This window comes from Oncorhynchus tshawytscha, linkage group LG12, assembly GCF_018296145.1.
Source record: "Oncorhynchus tshawytscha isolate Ot180627B linkage group LG12, Otsh_v2.0, whole genome shotgun sequence".
NCBI lineage: Eukaryota > Metazoa > Chordata > Actinopteri > Salmoniformes > Salmonidae > Oncorhynchus > Oncorhynchus tshawytscha.
This window is the reverse complement of record NC_056440.1, coordinates 24,686,257-24,707,459: the sequence shown is the minus strand read 5'-3', so window position 1 is coordinate 24,707,459 and position 21,203 is coordinate 24,686,257. Positions and strand designations below refer to the sequence as shown.

Genomic DNA, 21,203 nt, shown 5'->3' with positions numbered 1-21,203 from the left:
CACCTCCTCGTTCTTCTTGCCCTCCTTTCCGAGGGCGTAGCCGCGCGTCTCCTCCAGAAAGCGGATGGGGATGTTATAGACCTTCTGTCTGTATAGGACAGCCAGTGTGTAGGGCTGACGGGCATTCTGGGCTGAACTGTGACGTATCAGGAATGCCCCGTCCTACAAGGGGGAGAGTGGTAGGAGAGGTGAGAGGGAGAAGAGGGTGAGGGACGAGGGGATATACAGTGGATATCAGTATCAATACCCACATGACCTCTGAATCAGCACAGATTATTCAGACTCACTGATAGTGTGTATGTGTCAGCTAAACCCAGAAGCCACACACACACACACACACACACACACACGGAAGAATACCCTATTACCCTCTGCACTGCCCTGTGCCTTTCCTGTCAACCTGTGTCTGATATAACCTCCCTGCAAACCTGTGTGTCTGCAGTCAAATAAAAGGGGAGTTATGACTGATTACTCTCACATCATTGCTTGTCCATTTCAGCGTGAAATTAAACAGGTCGGCTGTGTTAGTGAAGACAAAGGACCAGAGACAGAAACACTCATATAGCCAGCAGCATTATAACACATAAAACACAGCAGTTACTGAGCAGCACAGAGAGAGGAGGGGAGAGAACAAAAGAGAAACAGGTGGATGTATTTGACAGGCTAATGCACTAATGATGCCGGACTAACTATACTGAACAAAAACGCAACATGAAGCAATTTCAACATTTGAGTTACAGCTCATATAAGAAAATCAACTGTCAACTGAAATAAATTCAATAGGCCCTATCTATGGATTTCACATGACTGGGAATACAGATATGCATCTGTTGGTCACAGATACCTTGCTGCCGGTAGGGGCGTGGATCAGAAAATCAGTCAGTATCTGGTGTCACCAACATTTGCCTCATGCAGTGTGACATATCCTTCGCATAGAGTTGATCAGGCTGTTGATTGTGGCCTGTGGAATGTTGTCTCCTTCTTCAATGGTTGTGCAAAGTTGCTGGATATTGGCAGGAACTGGAACACACTGTCACACACGTTGATCCAGAGCATCCCAAACATGCTCAGTGGGAGACATGTCGAGTGAGTATGCAGGCCATGGAAGAACTGGGACATTTTCAGCTTCCAGGAATTGTGTACAGATCCTTGCGACATAGGGATGTGCATTATCATGCTGAAACATGTGGTGGAGGTGGATGAAGGGCACGACAATGGGCCTCAGGAGCTCATCACGGTATCTCCATGCATTCAAATTGTCATAGATAAAATGCAATTATGTTCATTGTCTGTAGCTTATGCCTGTCCATACCATAACCCCACCGCCACCATGGAGCGCTTTGTTATGCCCACAGGTACACCTGTGTAATGATCATGCTCTGTAATCAGCTTCTTGATATGCCACACCTGTCAGGTGGATGGATTATCTTGGCATAAGAGAAATGCTCACTAACAGGGATTTAAACAAATTTGTGCACAACATGAGAGAAATAAGTTTTTTGTGCGTATGGAACATTTCTTTGATATTTTATTTAAGCTCATGAAACATGGGACCAACACTTTACATTTTGAGTTTATATTTTTGATTAGTGTATAACTAATCATATTGATTACCATGGTGTGCTTCAGAGCTGGAGATTCTACATCTACATGCATTGTTATTATGTTATTATTTTGTGATTATTGTTATAACTTGAAGAAAGGAAAAGGAAAAGGGGATACCTAGTCAGTTGTACAACAATGCATTCAACTGAAATGTGTCTTCCGCATTTAACCCAAACCCAAGAACTGTATGTCTGTGTCCATGCTAATCTCCACAGTTTGTTATCGTTTCCCACCTTGTTGATCTGCAGTAAGAAGTCCTCGGCAGTCTTTCTATCGCAGTTTCCAGCGAACCACTCTTTCTCCTGTAACACACCACAGTTCTCTATGACACCCTGCCCTATCTGTCATGATACTTTACCCAAGGGCAGCCCATACATCAGGTATATCACTACTTAACTAAGAATTGCAGCAACATTTGTATCACTTTAACACTGTATTACACAACTATATGAGAGGTGCAGTATGAGATGGAATGACGCATACCTGCATGGTCGTCTTCATACCAGGGGGAGAAACTTTGACAGATAAAAATTAGTGTTGACCAATGTGTTGAGTGCTCTACAGTCTACTCATAATAAAGCAAGTTCACTAGTATACTGGATAGCACTACTGACAAAAACCACAGTGACCCTAGATTACCCAGGGGTTAAAACATGCTGTTATAATGAAAATGGCTTCCAGTTTACGTAAGTATAGAAAAACAAACAATATGCACCTCCAACTTGTTAATGTAAAAAAACTAACCTAAAGGAATGAAGGGTGCCCACAACTCTGATAGGCATACCATAGTTGGAGCCGAGTGGTGAGAGAGGTGAGCCAGAAACCAGAGGGTTTCCAGTTCGATTCCCGGGTACGAAAATCTGGCGGGAAGTGAGTGTTGCTGGTATAAAATCCTAGATGCCATTGCCTGCCGTTGTGTGCCCCCCCCACAACAACAGCTCCCCAGGCACCCAGTGTGGCAGCCCCCAAACCTCTCCAAAACCTGTATATGTATGTGTCGTTCACAGCAGTTTGGGTTAAAAGCGGAAGTCAAATTTCAGTTGGACTGTGTGTGCAATTGACTAATAAAGTGATCTTAATTTCAGAGTTCCGGGCATCCTTCCCATTTCTATCTTTCAGCTGTGACCCAAAACTGGTCCCGTTTCCAGCAGGCTCTTACCTGCTGCAGTAGAGTGTACAATAGGAGGGGGAGGAGGGCTGCAACAAACACACCAAGTCCAACAATAGCCAACATTCTTACAATAATATGAGCAATATAGTCCCGTGGCTACATTATTTATACACAAGAACAGTAGGCCTTTATAATCCCAAGACATACATTATGAGATACACACACTTATCAAATATAATCTTTATAGACCACAAAGTTAACACTGTATGGATAACTATAAACAGAATGGAAATCATTATCAGGCAATACTAAGTGGTATCTATGTGTGTTTGATTGTTGATGCTTGTACAAGATTGAATGTTCATAAAGCATGAACCTGCTAAACATGTTTAACACATAAAACATGCATGTTGTGTGTAGCATGGTCTCATCCAGTGTGTATATGCATGGTGCTGTGAGCGTGGCTGTGCTCCCAAGCCTCACCTTGGTTTGGGTTCCTTTAGTGATGCAGGGAGGGGGGTTTGATGCCCAGGGTGGGTGGGGGCAGTTTGCCAGGGAACATGGAGCGCCTGATATCAGGGGGAGGAGCTGGGGGTGGGATGGTCACAGAAACACAGAGCAGTTTCTGTATTTTCACTTAAAAATACACTCCAGGATCTTAAGCACAACAAATTGATAACATATAGTACAAATTGGATTCGTAACATAAAATACGAATTGCTAAAAAGGTAAACAAACTTGGACGTAACATATAAGAAATGGATGACATAGTACACAACAGACAGAGACCACTTTTGGCTCGTGAGCTCCACTCAAAACTATTGGCTTAAATTAAGCTAAAGTTCGAGAGTGCATCTTTGATGCTTGCATTCCAAATGGCACCCACCCAGTTCCCTATGTAGGGCTCTGGTCAAAAGTAGTGCGTGTAGGTAATAGGCCATTTGGGATGCAGGCATGATCTCTTTTCAATGCAGAGGGAAGGTAGTGTGTCACGTACCTGTCTTTGCCTCATTGACCAATAGAGAACTCTGAAATGGAGCAAAAAGTTAAACTAATACAAACATATGTCCATAGATTAAGCCTATACTCCTGCACTAAAAAACATGTTCAGTGGAGAATGTGTGAAACAGGCCAGTGTTGTATTAAAACGTGTGAACCATGGAGAAACTTACAGACTTGGCTCTGGGCACTGGAGGTTTTCTACAGAGAGACAGGCAAAAAGGGTGGGACTGATATCACATGTCAAACAACAGTACTCAAATACAATATGGCTTCTCTCAAGACATAGAACGGTACTAGTAACTGGGATGGTGCAAAGGCCAGTTTAACCCAGTTAACCCAATTTTTTCATTTACATAACTATAAACAGAATGGAAGTGAGGATATACACAGGGGTGAAAGTAAGGCGGTACGGTCCGGTACGACGTCCCGTCTAAATAAATAGTGGGGGTACGCCGTACTGGTAAAACGTGACCCTATCACAATTAATACAGCATGCCCATAGCATTCCCAAAAAACTATAGGCTACTACACCATTATTTAACATTACTGCATGTCAACCGCATGACAAATTAGTGAATTGACTGGAAACCGGGATGTATACGCTCCAAATTCCGTTGTGGTTTGAGAACACTTACATTTTGTCAAAGCAGAGACGAGTGCTGGAGATGTTCATGGACAAGGTGGAGATGAGTGGCCGAGACCAAGGCGCGCGTGGACAACAGTGGATGCATTAATTCAGGCTACATGTGTATATGCTGTAAGCCTAATGCCAACTGCAGAATGTCATTACACTACATGTGGTGTAAAGTACTTAAGCAAAAATACTTGAAAGTACTACTTAAGTAGTTTTTTTGAGTATCTATACTTTACTATTTATATTTTTGACAACTCTTACTTTTACTTCACTACATTGCTAAACAAAATGATGTACTTTTTCCTCCATACATTTTCCCTGACACCCAAAAGTACTCGTTACATTTTGAATGCTCAGCAGGACAGGAAAATGGTCTAATTCACACACTTATTAAGAGAACATCCCTGGTCATCCTTATTGCGTCTGATCTGGCGGAATCACCAAACACATGATTTGTTTGTAAATTATGTCTGAGTGTTGGAGCGTGCCTCTGGCTATCCATAAAAAAAAAGAAAATGGTGGCATCTGGTTTGCTTAATAAGGAATTCAAAATTATTTATACTTTTGATACTTAAGTATATTTTAGCATTTACATTTACTTTTGATACTTAAGTATATTTAAAACAAAATACTTTGACTTTTACTGGATGACTCACTTTTACTTGAGTCATTTTCTATTAAGGTATCTTTACTTTTACTCAAGTATGACAATTGGGTATTTTTCCTCCACTGGTGTTTTATAACAGATGTCTCTTTCCATTCATTAAATTGCAGGTGCACAGTACACTTGCGGTTTGGATGCTTAAATTATTTTCTGCGTGGAACGAATGTACGCGGGTACCCTACAGAAGCACCTTTGTTAAGTGATTGTTTGACAATCAGATGATTGTTTATACCACATTAAAAAGGCTTAGACAGTGTGTCCATAAGGCTATGGGAAGCTTTCCCTAAAGCAAATTGAAAAAAATATAGCCTAATTAGCTTACTCCTTATACAGAAAGAAATAAAATCATTCAAAATAGGCCACTACACCAGAAAGCATGATTTGGCTACAGAGGATCATTTGCTTTAGAATTTTTGTTTTTAAATCTGAGGCCTCCCAAGTGGTGCAGCGGTCTAAGACACTGCATAGCAGCGCTTGAGGCATCACTACAGACCCGGGTTCGATCCAAGGCTGTGTCACAGCCGGCCGTGACCGGGAGACCCATGAGGTGGAGCACAATTGGCCCAGCGTCATCCGGGTTAGGGAAGGGTTTGGCCGGCTGGGATTCCTTGTCCCATCGCGCTCTGACTTCGGTCACCAGCTAGATGGTGTTTCCTCCAACACATTGGTGTGGCTGGCTTCTGGGTTAAGGGAGCAGTAGGTCAAAAAGCAGTGCGGCTTGGCAGGGTTGTGTTTTGGGGACGCATGGCTTTCGACCTTCACCTCTCCCAAGTCTGTAGGGGTGTTGTAGCGATGGGACAAGACTAACTACCAATTGGGGAGAAAAAGGGGTAAAAGTTCAATCACATAGCCTACACTCAGAAAGGCCCGCAATTTGGGCAGCGGGCGCTGCAAATACCAAATAGATGATTGTTAAGTTGCGACTGTCAGTGAAAAGCAGAGATCCAGCCAGGCCAATGGCAATATTTAAAAAATACAATTGCAGAAAAACTGTTTGTCATCTCTATACAACAATAGCCATTTGCAATGAAAAGACTCAAATCTGTCTTTTAGTTATCAAAATTGTTAACTTAATTGAGTGAACAGTAAGTAGCCTATCTTATTGGCACCAGCAGAGAACATCGGCCATATCCCCTGTGAGTGTGCATATTGACTGTCTTTATCATTGGGTCAAGGCCACTTTTGTTTGTTTTAGGACAATAATTTCCTCCTCCAGGTTAGATGGACGTCATATTGTATGTGCGTCTCCCCTTTTCGTAGGCCGATTATATGGATCAGACAACATGGTTTTTATTGATTTGTTTGTCAGTGTCAGCAGAGTTGGCTACAGTCTAATTTTTGTAGTATAAAAATAAATGCGTGCGTGCTCTTGGGTGTCCCGTACCATTAAGAAATTACATTTATTTTAACTCCTGGATAAGATATACACTTATGTTACACCTTGATGAGTTTGAGTATTTGTCATCTCATGTCTTGACAGGTGTACTCACATGGGTATGGGGGGAGGGGCGGCTGCTGTCTTGGGTGGGAGGGGCATCCTCATGGGCCCACGAGGAGCAGGGGGGCAAGCTGGAGATAGTGGAGAGACAATGGAGAGATAGTAGTATATATTTTTTTCTCAAAATAAGACTTGTATAAGTCTTGTATAAGACTTGTATACTTATCTCATAAAATATAGTCTCTCTGAAGTTATAACCAATCAATCAACCAACCAATCAAACCAGTAGCTACAGGATTGTAATGTGATATGTGAATGTTTATTTTACATCTACGTTACAGCTTAGGTAGTGTTAAGCACCGGCAGCAATTTTTCAACTAACCTTTACATGACGATACTTCCATAGTTGCGTGTTATTTCTTACACTAGTACCCCAGGTCATCTTAGGTTTCATTACATACAGCCGAGAAGAACTACTGAATATAAGATCAGCGTCAACTCACCATCAGTACGACCAAGAACATGTTTTTCGCGATGCGGATCCTGTGTTCTGCCTTACAAACAGGACAACGGAGTGGATTACATGCAGCGACCCGAAAAAAACGACTCAGAAAAAGAGGGAAACGAAGCGGTCTTCTGGTCAGACTCCGGAGACGGGCACATCGTGCACCTCTCCCTAGCATTCTTCTCGCCAATGTCCAGTCTCTTGACAACAAGGTTGATGAAATCCGAGCAAGGGTAGCATTCCAGAGGGACATCAGAGACTGTAACGTTCTCTGCTTCACGGAAACATGGCTAACTGGAGAGACGCAATCCGAAGCGGTGCAGCCAGCGGGTTTCTCCACGCATCGCGCCGACAGAAACAAATATCTTTCTGGTAAGAAGACGGGCGGGGGCGTATGCCTTATGACTAACGTGACATGGTGTGATGAAAGAAACATACAGGAACTCAAATCCTTCTGTTCACCTGATTTAGAATTCCTCACAATCAAATGTAGACCGCATTATCTACCAAGAGAATTCTCTTCGATTATAATCACAGCCGTATATATCCCCCCCCAAGCAGACACATCGATGGCTCTGAACGAACTTTATTTAACTCTCTGCAAACTGGAAACGATTTATCCGGAGGCTGCATTCATTGTAGCTGGGGATTTTAACAAGGCTAATCTGAAAACAAGACTCCTTAAATTTTATCAGCATATCGATTGCGCAACCAGGGGTGGAAAGACCTTGGATCATTGTTACTCTAACTTCCGCGACGCATATAAGGCCCTGCCCAGCCCCCCTTTCGGAAAAGCTGACCACGACTCCATTTTGTTGATCCCTGCCTACAGACAGAAACTAAAACAAGAGGCTCCCACGCTGAGGTCTGTCCAACGCTGGTCCGACCAAGCTGACTCCACACTCCAAGACTGCTTCCATCACGTGGACTGGGAGATGTTTCGTATTGCGCTGATTCGGTGTGCGAGTTCATTAGAACGTGCGTTGAAGATGTCGTTCCCATAGCAACGATTAAAACATTCCCTAACCAGAAACCTTGGATTGATGGCAGCATTCGTGTGAAACTGAAGGCACGAACCACTGCTTTTAATCAGGGCAAGGTGTCTGGTAACATGGCTGAATACAAACAGTGCAGCTATTCCCTCCGCAAGGCTATCAAACAAGCTAAGCGCCAGTACAGAGACAAAGTAGAATCTCAATTCAAGGGCTCAGACACAAGAGGCATGTGGCAGGGTCTACAGTCAATCACGGACTACAGGAAGAAACCCAGCCCAGTCACGGACCAGGATGTCTTGCTCCCAGGCAGACTAAATAACTTTTTTGCCCGCTTTGAGGACAATACAGTGCCACTGACACGGCCTGCAACGAAAACATGCGGTCTCTCCTTCACTGCAGCCGAAGTGAGTAAGACATTTAAACGTGTTAACCCTCGCAGGGCTGCAGGCCCAGACGGCATCCCCAGCCGCGCCCTCAGAGCATGCGCAGACCAGCTGGCCGGTGTGTTTACGGACATATTCAATCAATCCCTATACCAGTCTGCTGTTCCCACATGCTTCAAGAGGGCCACCATTGTTCCTGTTCCCAAGAAAGCTAAGGTAACTGAGCTAAACGACTACCGCCCCGTAGCACTCACATCCGTCATCATGAAGTGCTTTGAGAGACTAGTCAAGGACCATATCACCTCCACCCTACCTGACACCCTAGACCCACTCCAATTTGCTTACCGCCCAAATAGGTCCACAGACGATGCAATCTCAACCACACTGCACACTGCACCCTAACCCATCTGGACAAGAGGAATACCTATGTGAGAATGCTGTTCATCGACTACAGCTCGGCATTCAACACCATAGTACCCTCCAAGCTCGTCATCAAGCTCGAGACCCTGGGTCTCGACCCCGCCCTGTGCAACTGGGTTCTGGACTTCCTGACGGGCCGCCCCCAGGTGGTGAGGGTAGGCAACAACATCTCCTCCCCGCTGATCCTCAACACTGGGGCCCCACAAGGGTGCGTTCTGAGCCCTCTCCTGTACTCCCTGTTCACCCACGACTGCGTGGCCATGCACGCCTCCAACTCAATCATCAAGTTTGCGGACGACACAACAGTGGTAGGCTTGATTACCAACAACGACGAGACGGCCTACAGGGAGGAGGTGAGGGCCCTCGGAGTGTGGTGTCAGGAAAATAACCTCACACTCAACGTCAACAAAACTAAGGAGATGATTGTGGACTTCAGGAAACAGCAGAGGGAACACCCCCATCCACATCGATGGAACAGTAGTGGAGAGGGTAGCAAGTTAAGTTCCTCGGCATACACATCACAGACAAACTGAATTGGTCCACTCACACAGACAGCATCGTGAAGAAGGCGCAGCAGCGCCTCTTCAACCTCAGGAGGCTGAAGAAATTCGGCTTGTCACCAAAAGCACTCACAAACTTCTACAGATGCACAATCGAGAGCATCCTGGCGGGCTGTATCACCGCCTGGTATGGCAACTGCACCGCCCTCAACCGTAAGGCTCTCCAGAGGGTAGTGAGGTCTGCACAACGCATCACCGGGGCAAACTACCTGCCCTCCAGGACACCTACACCACCCGATGCTACAGGAAGGCCATAAAGATCATCAAGGACATCAACCACCCGAGCCACTGCCTGTTCACCCCGCTGTCATCCAGAAGGCGAGGTCAGTACAGGTGCATCAAAGCTGGGACCGAGAGACTGAAAAACAGCTTCTATCTCAAGGCCATCAGACTGTTAAACAGCCACCACTAACATTGAGTGGCTACTGCCAACACACTGTCAATGACACTGACTCTACTCCAGCCACTTTAATAATGGGAATTGATGGGAAATGATGTAAATATATCACTAGCCACTTTAAACAATGCTACCTTATATAATGTTACTTACCCTACATTATTCATCTCATATGCATACGTAGATACTGTACTCTATATCATCGACTGCATCCTTATGTAATACATGTATCACTAGCCACTTTAACTATGCCACTTGGTTTACATACTCATCTCATATGTATATACTGTACTCGATATCATCTACCGTATCTTGCCTATGCTGCTCTGTACCATCACTCATTCATATATCCTTATGTACATATTCTTTATCCCCTTACACTGTGTATAAGACAGTAGTTTTTTTGGGGGGGGGAATTGTTAGTTAGATTACTTGTTCGTTATTACTGCATTGTCGGAACTAGAAGCACAAGCATTTCGCTACACTCGCATTAACATCTGCTAACCATGTGTATGTGACAAATAAAATTTGATTTGATTTAGTTACCAGTGTCTTCTCCACTCTCATCGCTAGTTGTAGGTGAAATGTTTGAATTTAGAAAATGCCCTCTTATTAAATTAAATACATGCTCCATGAGGTAATCTAACAATGTGTACGCATATTGTCTGTTTCAGATTTTCTCTCATTGATCGAGACAGGTGTGTCATTCAAAGCGACGCTTGATTTTTGATTCGTGTTCATGATGTGCAGCATTTTTGGGTGGACACCCAACTGTCTCGATTACAATCACATTACAATCCTGCAATACACATACTAGTCAAAGCCTCAGTATAAATACAATGGGTGGCCCTACGGGAGTAACTAACCCGCTGTGGGCTCTAGATACAGGTCATCACTGTCTTCCTGAAACAGAGACACAACACACATATTAATCACCTCTCTCTGGCTGAATTAGAAACCACTGAATATACTGAGTGTACATTGTGACTGTGTTAAAAGGGTACAGCAGATGCAAAGGCTTAAGCTTTGGGGCTGGAGGTAGGGGGTTAGGGGTGAGGCTGTTTGTTAATGATGTGTTGGACTCACCTGTCCTTCATTAGGATCCAGGTAGACATCTGCAGAGAACAAAGAAAAGAGGCTGATGTAGAAACAGTTGCAGTATCACACATCCCTCTAGTGGTCATTTGATGTAATAGCACACTGATATAGGATTCCAGGGTATTATTTTGGTCAAGTTCCAGCCTGAATACATTACAGATGGATGCCAGATATTACAACACCTGGATAGGAATTTAACATATCAGCTCCACATCATGTGCTATAGCCATCTGATGTTAAAATTAGAAGCCTCCTCCCTAAGTTTGTTTTATTCACTGCTTTAGCACACTCTGCCAACCTGGATGTTCGAGCCGTGTCTGAATCCTGGCTTAGGAAGGCCACCAAAAATTCTGAAATCTCCATCCCAAACTACAACATTTTCAGACAAGATAGAACGGCCAAAGGGGGCGGTGTTGCAATCTACTGCAAAGATAGCCTGAAGAGTTCTGTCCTGCTATCCAGGTCTATACCCAAACAATTTGAACTTCTACTTTTAAAAATCCACCTCTCTAAAAACAAGTCTCTCACCATTGCCGCCTGCTATAGACCACCCTCTGCCCCCAGCTGTGCTCTGGACACCATTTGTGAACTGATTGCCCCCCATCTATCTTCAGAGCTCGTGCTGCTAGGCGACCTAAACTGGAACATGCTTAACACCCCAGCCATCCTACAATCTAAGCTTGATGCCCTCAATCTCAAACAAATTACCAATGAACCTACCAGGTACCACCACAAAGTGGTAAACACGGGCACCCTCATAGATATTATCCTAACCAACTTGCCCTCTAAATACACCTCTGCTGTTTTCAACCAAGATCTCAGTGATCACTGCCTCATTGCCTGCATCCGTAATGGGTCAGTGGTCAAACGACCCCCACTCATCACTGTCAAACGCTCCCTGAAACACTTCAGCCAGCAGGCCTTTCTAAGCGACCTGGCCGGGGTATCCTGGAAGGATATTGATCTCATCCTGTCAGTAGAGGATGCCTGGTTATTTAAAAGAAATGCCCCATTCAAGAAATTTAGAACCAGGAACAGATATAGCCCTTGGTTCTCTCCAGACCTGACTGCCCATAACCAACAAAAACATCCTATGGCGTTCTGCATTAGCATCGAACAGCCCCTGTGATATGCAACTTTTCAGGGAAGCTAGAAACCAATATACACAGGCAGTTAGAAAAGCCAAGGCTAGCTTTTTCAAGCTAGCTTTTTCTCCTTCTCCCAAATCCAGTCAGCTGATGTTCTGAAAGAGCTACAAAATATGGACCCCTACAAATCAGCCGGACTAGACAATCTGGACCCTTTCTTTCTAAAATTTTCTGCCGAAATTGTTGCAATCCCTATTACTAGCCTGTTCAACCTCTCTTTCGTGTCGTATGAGATTCCCAAAGATTAGAAAGCTGCCTCGATCATCCCCCTCTTCAAAGGGGGGGACACTCTTGACCCAAACTGCTACAGACCTATATCTATCCTACCCTGCCTTTCTAAGGTCTTCGAAAGCCAAGTCAACAAACAGATTACCGACCATTTCGAATCCCACCATACCTTCTCCACTATGCAATCTGGTTTCAGAGCTGGTCATGGGTGCACCTCAGCCACACTCAAGGTCCTAAACGATATCTTAACCGCCATCGATAAGAAACAATACTGTGCAACCGTATTCATTGACCTGGCCAAGGCTTTCAACTCTGTCAATCACCACATCCTCATCGGCAGACTCGATAGCCTTGGTTTCTCAAATGATTGCCTCGCCTGGTTCACCAACTACTTCTCTGATAGAGTTCAGTGTGTCAAATCGGAGGGCCTGTTGTCCAGGCCTCTGGCAGTCTCTATGGGGGTGCCATAGGGTTCAATTCTTGGACCAACTCTCTTTTCTGTATACATCAAAGATGTCGCTCTTGCTGCTGGTGAGTCTCTGATCCACCTTTATGCAGACGACACCATTCTGTATACTTCTGGCCCTTCTTTGGACACTGTGTTAACAACCCTCCAGACGAGCTTCAATGCCATACAACTCTCCTTCCGTGGCCTCCAATTGCTCTTAAATACAAGTAAAACTAAATGCATGCTCTTCAACCGATCGCTGCCCGCACCTGCCCGCCCGTCCAACATCACTACTGTGGACGGTTCTGACTTAGGTATTTGTAGTTGTCCACATATTCTAAGTGTCTGGTTAGACTGTAAACTCTCCTTCCAGACTCATATCAAACATCTCCAATACAAAGTTAAATCTAGAATTGGCTTCCTATTTCGCAACAAAGCATCCTTCACTCATGCTGCCAAACATACCCTTGTAAAACTGACCATCCTACCGATCCTCGACAATGTCATTTACAAAATAGCCTCCAATACCCTACTCAATAAATTGGATGCAGTCTATCAGTGCCATCCGTTTTGTCACCAAAGCCCCATAAACTACCCATCACTGCGGCCTGTATGCTCTCGTTGGCTGGCTCTTGCTTCATACTCGTCGCCAAACCCACTGGCTCCAGGTCATCTACAAGACCCTGCTAGGTAAAGTCCCCTCTTATCTCAGCTCGCTGGTCACCATAGCAGCACCCACCTTTAGCACATGCTCCAGCAGGTATATCTCTCTGGTCACCCCAAAAACAAATTCTTCGTATGGCCGCCTCGCCTTCCAGTTCTCTGCTGCCAATGACTGGAACAAACTACAAAAATCTCTGAAACTGGAAACACTTATCTCCCTCACTAGCTTTAAGCACCAGCTGTCAGAGCAGCTCACATATTACTGCACCTGTACATAGCCCATCTATAATTTAGCCCAAACAACTACCTCTTTCCCTACTGTATTTATTTTGCTCCTTTGCACCCCATTATTTTTATTTCTACTTTGCACATTCTTCCACTGCAAATCTACCATTCCAGTGTTTTACTTGCTATATTGTATTTACTTTGCCACCATGGCCTTTTTTTTGCCTTTACCTCCCTTCTCACCTCATTTGCTCACATTGTATGTAGACTTCATTTTCTACTGTATTATTGACTGTATGTTTGTTTTACTTCATGTGTAACTCTGTGTTGTTGTATCTGTCAAACTGCTTTGCTTTATCTTGGCCAGGTCGCAATTGTAAATGAGAATTTGTTCTCAACTTGCCTACCTGGTTAAATAAAGGTGAAATAAAAAATGTTTTTAAATAACTAACTGACTGCAGAGTTGATAACGTGGCATGCAACCATTGGTAGATGAAATACAACGTATCTAGTCAGGTAGGAACTCGACTTGACTGTAGAGTTTACCTTCCTCTGCAGGTGGTGGGGGAGAGGCAAACTTCTTAGGAGTAGACCTCTTCCCTGGCTTCTCCTTCCTATCTACCTCAGGCGCTAGAGAGGGAGAGAGGGAATTCTCCTGTACAATAAATGCGTCAAGAATTATACTAACTGTACCACCTTTTCATGAATCAACATTCACATCTATGTATAGGGCACAATGTGTTCATATTCAAAATACACAATCAAATAGGATGTCCTGGACTAAGAGGGGAGGGTAGAGAGCAGAGGATAGGAGGATAGGGAGCAGAGGATAGGAGGATAGGGAGCAGAGGATAGGAGGATAGAGAGCAGAGGATAGGAGGATAGAGAGAGGGGAGGATAGGAGGATAGGGAGAGGGGAGGATAGAAGGAGGATAAGAGTATAGAGAGAGGGGAGAATAGGAAGATATACGAGCGGAGGAAAGAGAGGGGGAAGTCTCACGTTTCTTGGTGTTGGGGTCAATGTAGAACTCCTCAGGTTGAGGCTGCTGTTTCTATAAAGGGGAAAGACGACATTAAATAAAACTAAAATAATGCACACAGAGAGGTAGGCACACAGGCTAAAGTGAAAGGTAGGTATGGGCAGTGATAGTCTGATAGTTTACCAATGCTTTGCCCATGGGCGCCATCTTGGCTGGCCTTGGGGGTGCAGCTGCCTGCCTTTTGGGGAGAACAGGATTGGACCGCTCTGACGTTCTCTCTGTGGAACCCAAAAACAGCCAATCAGAGCGCTACGTCCTTTCCTACAAAGTAAAGAGCTATAGTCCCTCTGAAAATGTTTACACATAAATGCACACCTCAATATAATACATACAGGGACAAAACCTAAATTGGAGATCCACGCACCAAACTTAAGTTTTCAAGCAAATCGCCCATTGGCATGAATGCATGATTTACATGAAAGTCAGATTAGCGGATATCAAATGGGAATGATATTCTACAGTGGTGGTTACCCAAATAGACATTCTCCTCCACATGTCTGGAAGGAACCTTCATGGCGGGTCTCTCACAGGGGGGCACCTCATATGTGTCCCCATCCTCTTCATCCTGTCATCCACACAGAAACACACCAAGATGACTACACAGGACCTCTCACAACCAAATATCCATTGGTGTATCAGTCGTGTGTGTGACATTTCGCCAGTCACTGTGGGAAAAGGCTATTTTAGGGTTAGGGTTCCAATTAGGGTTAGGTTTAGAAGTTATGGGTTAGGGAAAATAGAATTCTGCATGGGAATCAATTGTTTGATCCCCACAAGGATAGTAAAACAAAAGTGTGTGGGTGTGGGTGTTCTCCTACTTACAAACTCATCTTCTGGCCACCCACCATACCCCGCATTGTTCTCTGAAACAAAGAAATAGAGAGCGAGAGAAAGTAGAGACGGGAATGGAATAAGAGAGAGAGAAATGGAGGACAAGAGAGGTAGAGTCATAAGAGAGAGAGAGAGCAGAATAAGCACTTCACACTATAACTTCCATAAAGAGGAACCATATATTCCCAATAGCATAATGAGGGGGATTTCCTGAAGGCTCACCTATCATTTTGGGTGGAGTTGGAGGCCCACTGTGTCTGTAATGAAAAAGAGGAAAGAAAAATGTTGGTTACTTCTGTGCTGTATCATGGCAGTGGCTTATGGTTCTGCTCAGAGGAAGGCAGATAAGAATGAAGAACAGAACTTTGATAGGCTACTTACAGGTTCTTTAATTTTCCAAAGAAACTCTGAAAATGAAAAGAAAACAGAAGGACTGTAAATTCTCTCTCACACACACAGGATCTAAACACTAACCTTTTCAAACCGTTTGTGTGACATTATACAATAAAGGGCACCCTCAGTTATACTGTGTGTCTAGGCCATCCCAGACATTTACATGTCCCTCTCCCGTCAGCCTCGCTATCACACCTATTACACAGGTTCCGTCAATGACTGCTTTAAGTACCGAAGGTCACTAAGCCAGGCAACAGCGGTTTAATCAAAAGACAAGACCTCAGGTCACAATAAATTAAAAGAAAACAACTTTGATGAAGACTTAAACTATCACAAACTACAACAGGGGAATATTGATAATTGAAATGTCCCAAAATCAAAAATAAACACTACCATTCAAAGGTTTGGGGTCATTTAGAAATGTCCTTGTTTTTGAAAAAAAATGCTACTTTTTTGTCCATTAAAATAATATAAAATTGATCAGAAATACAGTGCAGACATTGTTAATGTTGTAAATGACTATTGTAGCTGGAAACTACTGATTTTATGGAATATCTACATAGGCGCTATCAGCAGCCATCACCCCTGTGTTCCAATGGCATGTTGTGTTAGCTAATCCAAGTTAATCATTTTAAAATGCACTTTTCTTTCAAAAACAAGGACATTTCTAAGTGACCCCAAACGTATGAACGGTTGTGTATATTTGTTATACACTAGCCTTGCATGCAGAAATAAACTATTTACACAATTTAACAAATTATCTAGTGAAGCCACAACAATGTGTGTATCTGGGAGGGGAGGTTAAGGGATTAAGGGAGGCTATATTGTGTAACACACTGAACCTATGATGAAACAGAGATAAAAACAGGTGACTAAAATCAGGAAGTGAATTTGGCTGTGTTTTCCCACAAGGCTGATTCTCAGCAGGGCTGGTCAGAGAAGAGAGGAAGGATTGACGTAAATTATCACAAAAATAGAGATTGGGGGAGGGACAGGGGAGAATGAGACTGGGAGAATAAAGAAACGGCAAGAGAAGCACAGTTTGAGTTGATTCATCTGTTTAATATTTAGATTTCCTGTGTGTGGACATTGTTAATGAACAAAGCCAGCCCCCATAACATGGTATTTTCTGTTCTATAGTATCCTAATTCTTAAAAACAGTGTGTCATTGTCAATAAATCAATTTCAAGTAATCAATCAATGAACATTTGATAGACTTCAGGGATTCTTTGGCATTATGGTTAGCAAGGTGAAGGTCTGTGTATTCAGTGTACAGGAAGATATCATGACTGATATGTATGCCTCAGATCGACAAAACCTTGAATATAATTTCCCCAATTATTACAGTCCTAGGCCCCATCTTTAACATATTTATGTCCTGCCACATTGTCTTAAATCATTATCATGTCACGTTTTGTGTTGAACGAGTTAATTTAATCATGTGGGTTTTTTCTACCTTAGAAGTAGTTGGTTATTAGATCAAAAGTCACAGAAACATGTCGATGGCCAAATATAGAAAAGCACAGCAAGTAAGCTGAGGAATCCTTACTTTGTTATTGTTTGTGTCCAAGGAGTCTAAATCTGTCATTTCAGAATGCATATTCCTTATCCAACCAACAGTATCTGTGGAAGCGCTTTCAAATAGCAACCTCTTGCTTTTCACACAGTCTGAAACAGCCGCAGTCTAATATAAAAGCAGCCAACTTCTTTAAAAAGGTTTATAGCTCACCCCATATTCAAACTTGGTCAGACGTTTCCTATGTCATGTGTTCCAAAGTCAAACTGACTTTAACAAGACAACAATACACACAAGACCTCATATCTTGTTGGGATCTTTACTGTCTGCATTAGGAGAGATATGTATGGTAGGTTTCAACCCCATAAAGACGCTGCCAATGTTTCCCATTCTTTAGGGATCGAGGTTGCAGATTATAACAATATCTACAGTGAAATCTACAGTGTTGTGTCCCAAATAAAATGGCACCCTGTGCCCTGGTCAAAAGTTCACTACAAGTGCACTACAAAGGAAGGGAGCAGGCAATGTGTTCAATAATGAGCTCGGCTTGACTTTAGACCACATCTGAGGTATGAAAACCATACCTCAAAGCCAGGGTGAGTAGTCACCAAAAAGAAGGACATTGTTACGGACCCTGGGAAACCATAAGCCGCAGGAGGAAAAGGGAAATGACCTTGTGACTGTGAACCTTGTCTGATGCAAACAGGGACAGTGGCGTCTGGTCCTGTCAACACCTGGTTAAAGTGCAATGGTACAGCCATACATGTATTGGGTAACTCTTTCTTTGAGATTTCTCTTAGTCTTATTTCACATCATGGCGCATTACTATTGTACAAGCATAACCATATGCTATTATGGATATCTTCCGAGTATGTGTACATAGCTACTACAACCGCTTCCAAGAGGTCTGGACCTTTAAGGCACAGGTCAGGTGATTGTGGCTCTCCATGTGCATTTGCTCACTTCCCTTTAATGATTTAAAATAAAATGACTAATATTAGAAATATGGTGGAATCTCTCTAGCCCATGCACACCAATCCTAGGCTTTTAAATGTGTGGTAAGTAGCCCAGTGAACGAGTGTACACAAAGGAAATTAGACATTATTGGCAGTGGCACACACCAAGCCATGCTTCAATTTTCCTTTCAATCACTGCACGATCATGATTTAATAACAAATACATCATTAACACACACGGAAATAACAGCAATTGATGCACATGGACATGTTGCTATGGAAACCTTTAATTTAGGGAATTATTTTTTTATGAAACATTCCTTTAGGCATTACACTGTGTTGGTGTGTATATTGGGAACTTGTGTAGACAGTGGTTGAACGCAATAACTGGGAACACTTATCAACAACAAAGCCACTGTACGAAAAGTTGAAAGTCCACACTGCCTTTATAAAAGTATGACGCATCATTATAACAATATTCACAGTCTTCCATACTGTAATGAAGGTAGCAGGTCTACTACTGTATTTCCAATAGCTTGCGAACAAGATCAAAGATGTAACGTTATACACCAGCATTTCCTAAACTCGGTGCACGTTTTGGTTTTTGCCCTACCACTACACAGCTGACAGGTGCACGTTTTGGTTTTTGCCCTACCACTACACAGCTGACAGGTGCACGTTTTGGTTTTTACCCTAATATTACACAGCTGATTCGAATGATCCAAACTTGATGATGAGTTGATTATTTGAATCAGCTGTGTTACGCTAGGGCAAAAAAACTAAATGTGCACCCCTTGGGGTCCATAGGACCGAGTTTGAGAAACCCTGTTATAGGCAAATAGGTTAGGCCTAGGTGCAACTTCCTTTTACCAACACGAAGTGAGAAGTCTCTATACGAATAGAAAAGTGTATATGCTCCATTGCCGTCTGATTCTTTTGAGAAGGTTAAAAAAATCAAACTGTACATTACCATTGTCATGATTCAGGTGTCTCTCTCTTCTCAAATCATGAGGAAATTAATTTGTTGCTGGCCTCACATGCAAATAGGCTATAGAGAAAGAGGGGGACAAGGGATACAGAAGTGAGTGTGAACAGGTAGGCCAGCACACTAGTATTCTGCCAGCAGCACAAACGATGACGTCAAATTGGTATGGTAATGAAAAAACCTTCAAAATAAAAGGATGCTTTTCCAAACATTGCAATGTGGATAACTAATTCAAATTATATGGAATTTTAATCAGTTGCCACTTTCATTGTGCCAATAAGAAAATGCAATAAGTCATTTATGAAAACAAATACAAAATATGGTTTTAAAATATATTTTTTCAAGACCAATAATGAAAAAATACAATGTTGACGCAGGCATATTGAGAATATTGGAGAGAACATTTCTACCTGTCTCAGCTAAAGTGGGGTGGAAAATATTCAGTGGGGTCTCTACTAACCAAATATGGTTCGTTTTGATGGGGGACTGTGTCACACGGCCTGCTGCTGGCTTTTCACTCCACCCCCTCTATATTGCCTAATGCAATACACTGTAATAGACTGTACATGTGATACATATTGGCTTGTAGAGAACTGATCTACCTGTCTCCGCCAAAGTGGAGTGGAAAATACTCAGTAGTCTCAACTAACTAAATATGGTTAGGTTTGGAGGAGCACTGTGTTGTAGACATGCATTTAGTCCTGCATGTTATAATAATTCCAAAACAATTAATGATTGTACTGTTGTGTTGAATATCAGTTGTAAATACAACACACTTTAATACCTTGCTTTGTTTGTTTCCAGTCTGAAATACAATATAAACGAAGACACAATATGAACCATGATGGACTGGCATACCTGTTAACAACCTAGCTCAACCTAATGGTGATCAAATCAATTCCACTTCTAAACATAAACGCACATGTAATAAATGTGCAGCAGAACTCAGTAGACAAACAATTTGGACCTGCATTCCAGATATTCTTGTACTTTATGTTTCTCGTGTAAGGTCAAAAGTCACCACTGTAATGTGAACCTGTATCCCCATCTCCCTTTATTGATCTTCCAGCAGTTGGCAATGAAAGGTTGACCTGCAGATTGAGCTCAGCTAATATCTTTGCCCATGATCTCCTCCACAATCACAGATTATACTCTCAAAATTGCTGTCAGAATGAAGTGGTGCTGGGTATGTACAACACAGTCCCCCTCCTAAACACATATTTGATTAGTAGAGACCCTACTGAGCATTTCCCACCCCACTAGCTGAGACAGGTAGAAAAGTAATCTCTACAAGCCAATAAGTATTCCATATACTGTGTATAGCATTGCAGTGAGTGGAGTAAGGAGTCACTAGTACTCTGTATTAAACCCATTGCCCAGCACAAGAGACCAATTTATATTTTGCAGACTCTATTGAGTAATTCCAGTAACATAAATGTGTATTTTATTTCAAGTGTATTTCTTTAAATATAGCCTAATCGAAAGAGATCCATCACGCTCTCCCAGAAGCTTGTCTGGTGCGTAAAACCCACAGTGGTAGGCTATCTCATGAATTGATATGATGTAGTCAGGTGAGCGGACACCTTGGGCGGTTGATTCATGAGTTGCCCTTCATGCCTGCTTCCATACCCTTTAATTCTGTATTTCTCATCCCTGATTGGCAGATGAGTAGCAACCCTGATTAGAAGCACCTGCTGCTCATCGGTTGTTCTTTGCAAATGCTGTTTTGAATTCAAATAAAATTGTACCTACACATTGAAGAAGGCTGTAAAGCTGAAATGTCTGCGTACACTATCCCTGATGCAGTGAAGAAAAACAAACATTACACCTTTTGGTTTGATTAAATAGAGCCTACACAAAAGCTTTCAACATACCAGTATTTTTGTAAACTTTCAAAATAAACAATATTACAAATAATATACATACAATTATCAATACATTTTTTCAAAGGTGGTTGC

General features: G+C 42.8%; 1 protein-coding gene across 3 annotated transcripts; it reads right to left on the bottom strand.

The window, feature by feature from the left end:
- Positions 1 to 88: 88 nt before the first annotated feature.
- Positions 89 to 19,391, bottom strand: LOC112262771 (pollen-specific leucine-rich repeat extensin-like protein 1). Of its 3 annotated transcripts, none has more exons than XM_042331470.1 (19): positions 19,231 to 19,391; positions 15,777 to 15,802; positions 15,618 to 15,652; positions 15,387 to 15,427; positions 15,036 to 15,129; positions 14,688 to 14,782; positions 14,525 to 14,576; positions 14,071 to 14,154; positions 13,376 to 13,471; positions 10,801 to 10,829; positions 10,581 to 10,617; positions 6,507 to 6,585; positions 3,889 to 3,916; positions 3,714 to 3,744; positions 3,200 to 3,304; positions 2,765 to 2,802; positions 2,089 to 2,120; positions 1,839 to 1,907; positions 89 to 162 (listed from the first exon to the last, which is right to left on the bottom strand). In XM_042331470.1, exons 1-15 carry the CDS (start codon positions 19,237 to 19,239, stop codon positions 3,216 to 3,218), a joined length of 825 nt encoding a protein of 274 aa, XP_042187404.1. In that variant the 5' UTR covers positions 19,240 to 19,391; the 3' UTR covers positions 89 to 162; positions 1,839 to 1,907; positions 2,089 to 2,120; positions 2,765 to 2,802; positions 3,200 to 3,215. The 3 variants fall into 3 exon arrangements, with proteins under 3 accessions (XP_042187404.1, XP_042187405.1, XP_042187406.1); XM_042331471.1 differs by lacking the exon at positions 19,231 to 19,391 and adding an exon at positions 17,518 to 17,584; XM_042331472.1 differs by lacking the exon at positions 13,376 to 13,471.
- Between the last annotated feature and the right edge of the window lie 1,812 nt (positions 19,392 to 21,203).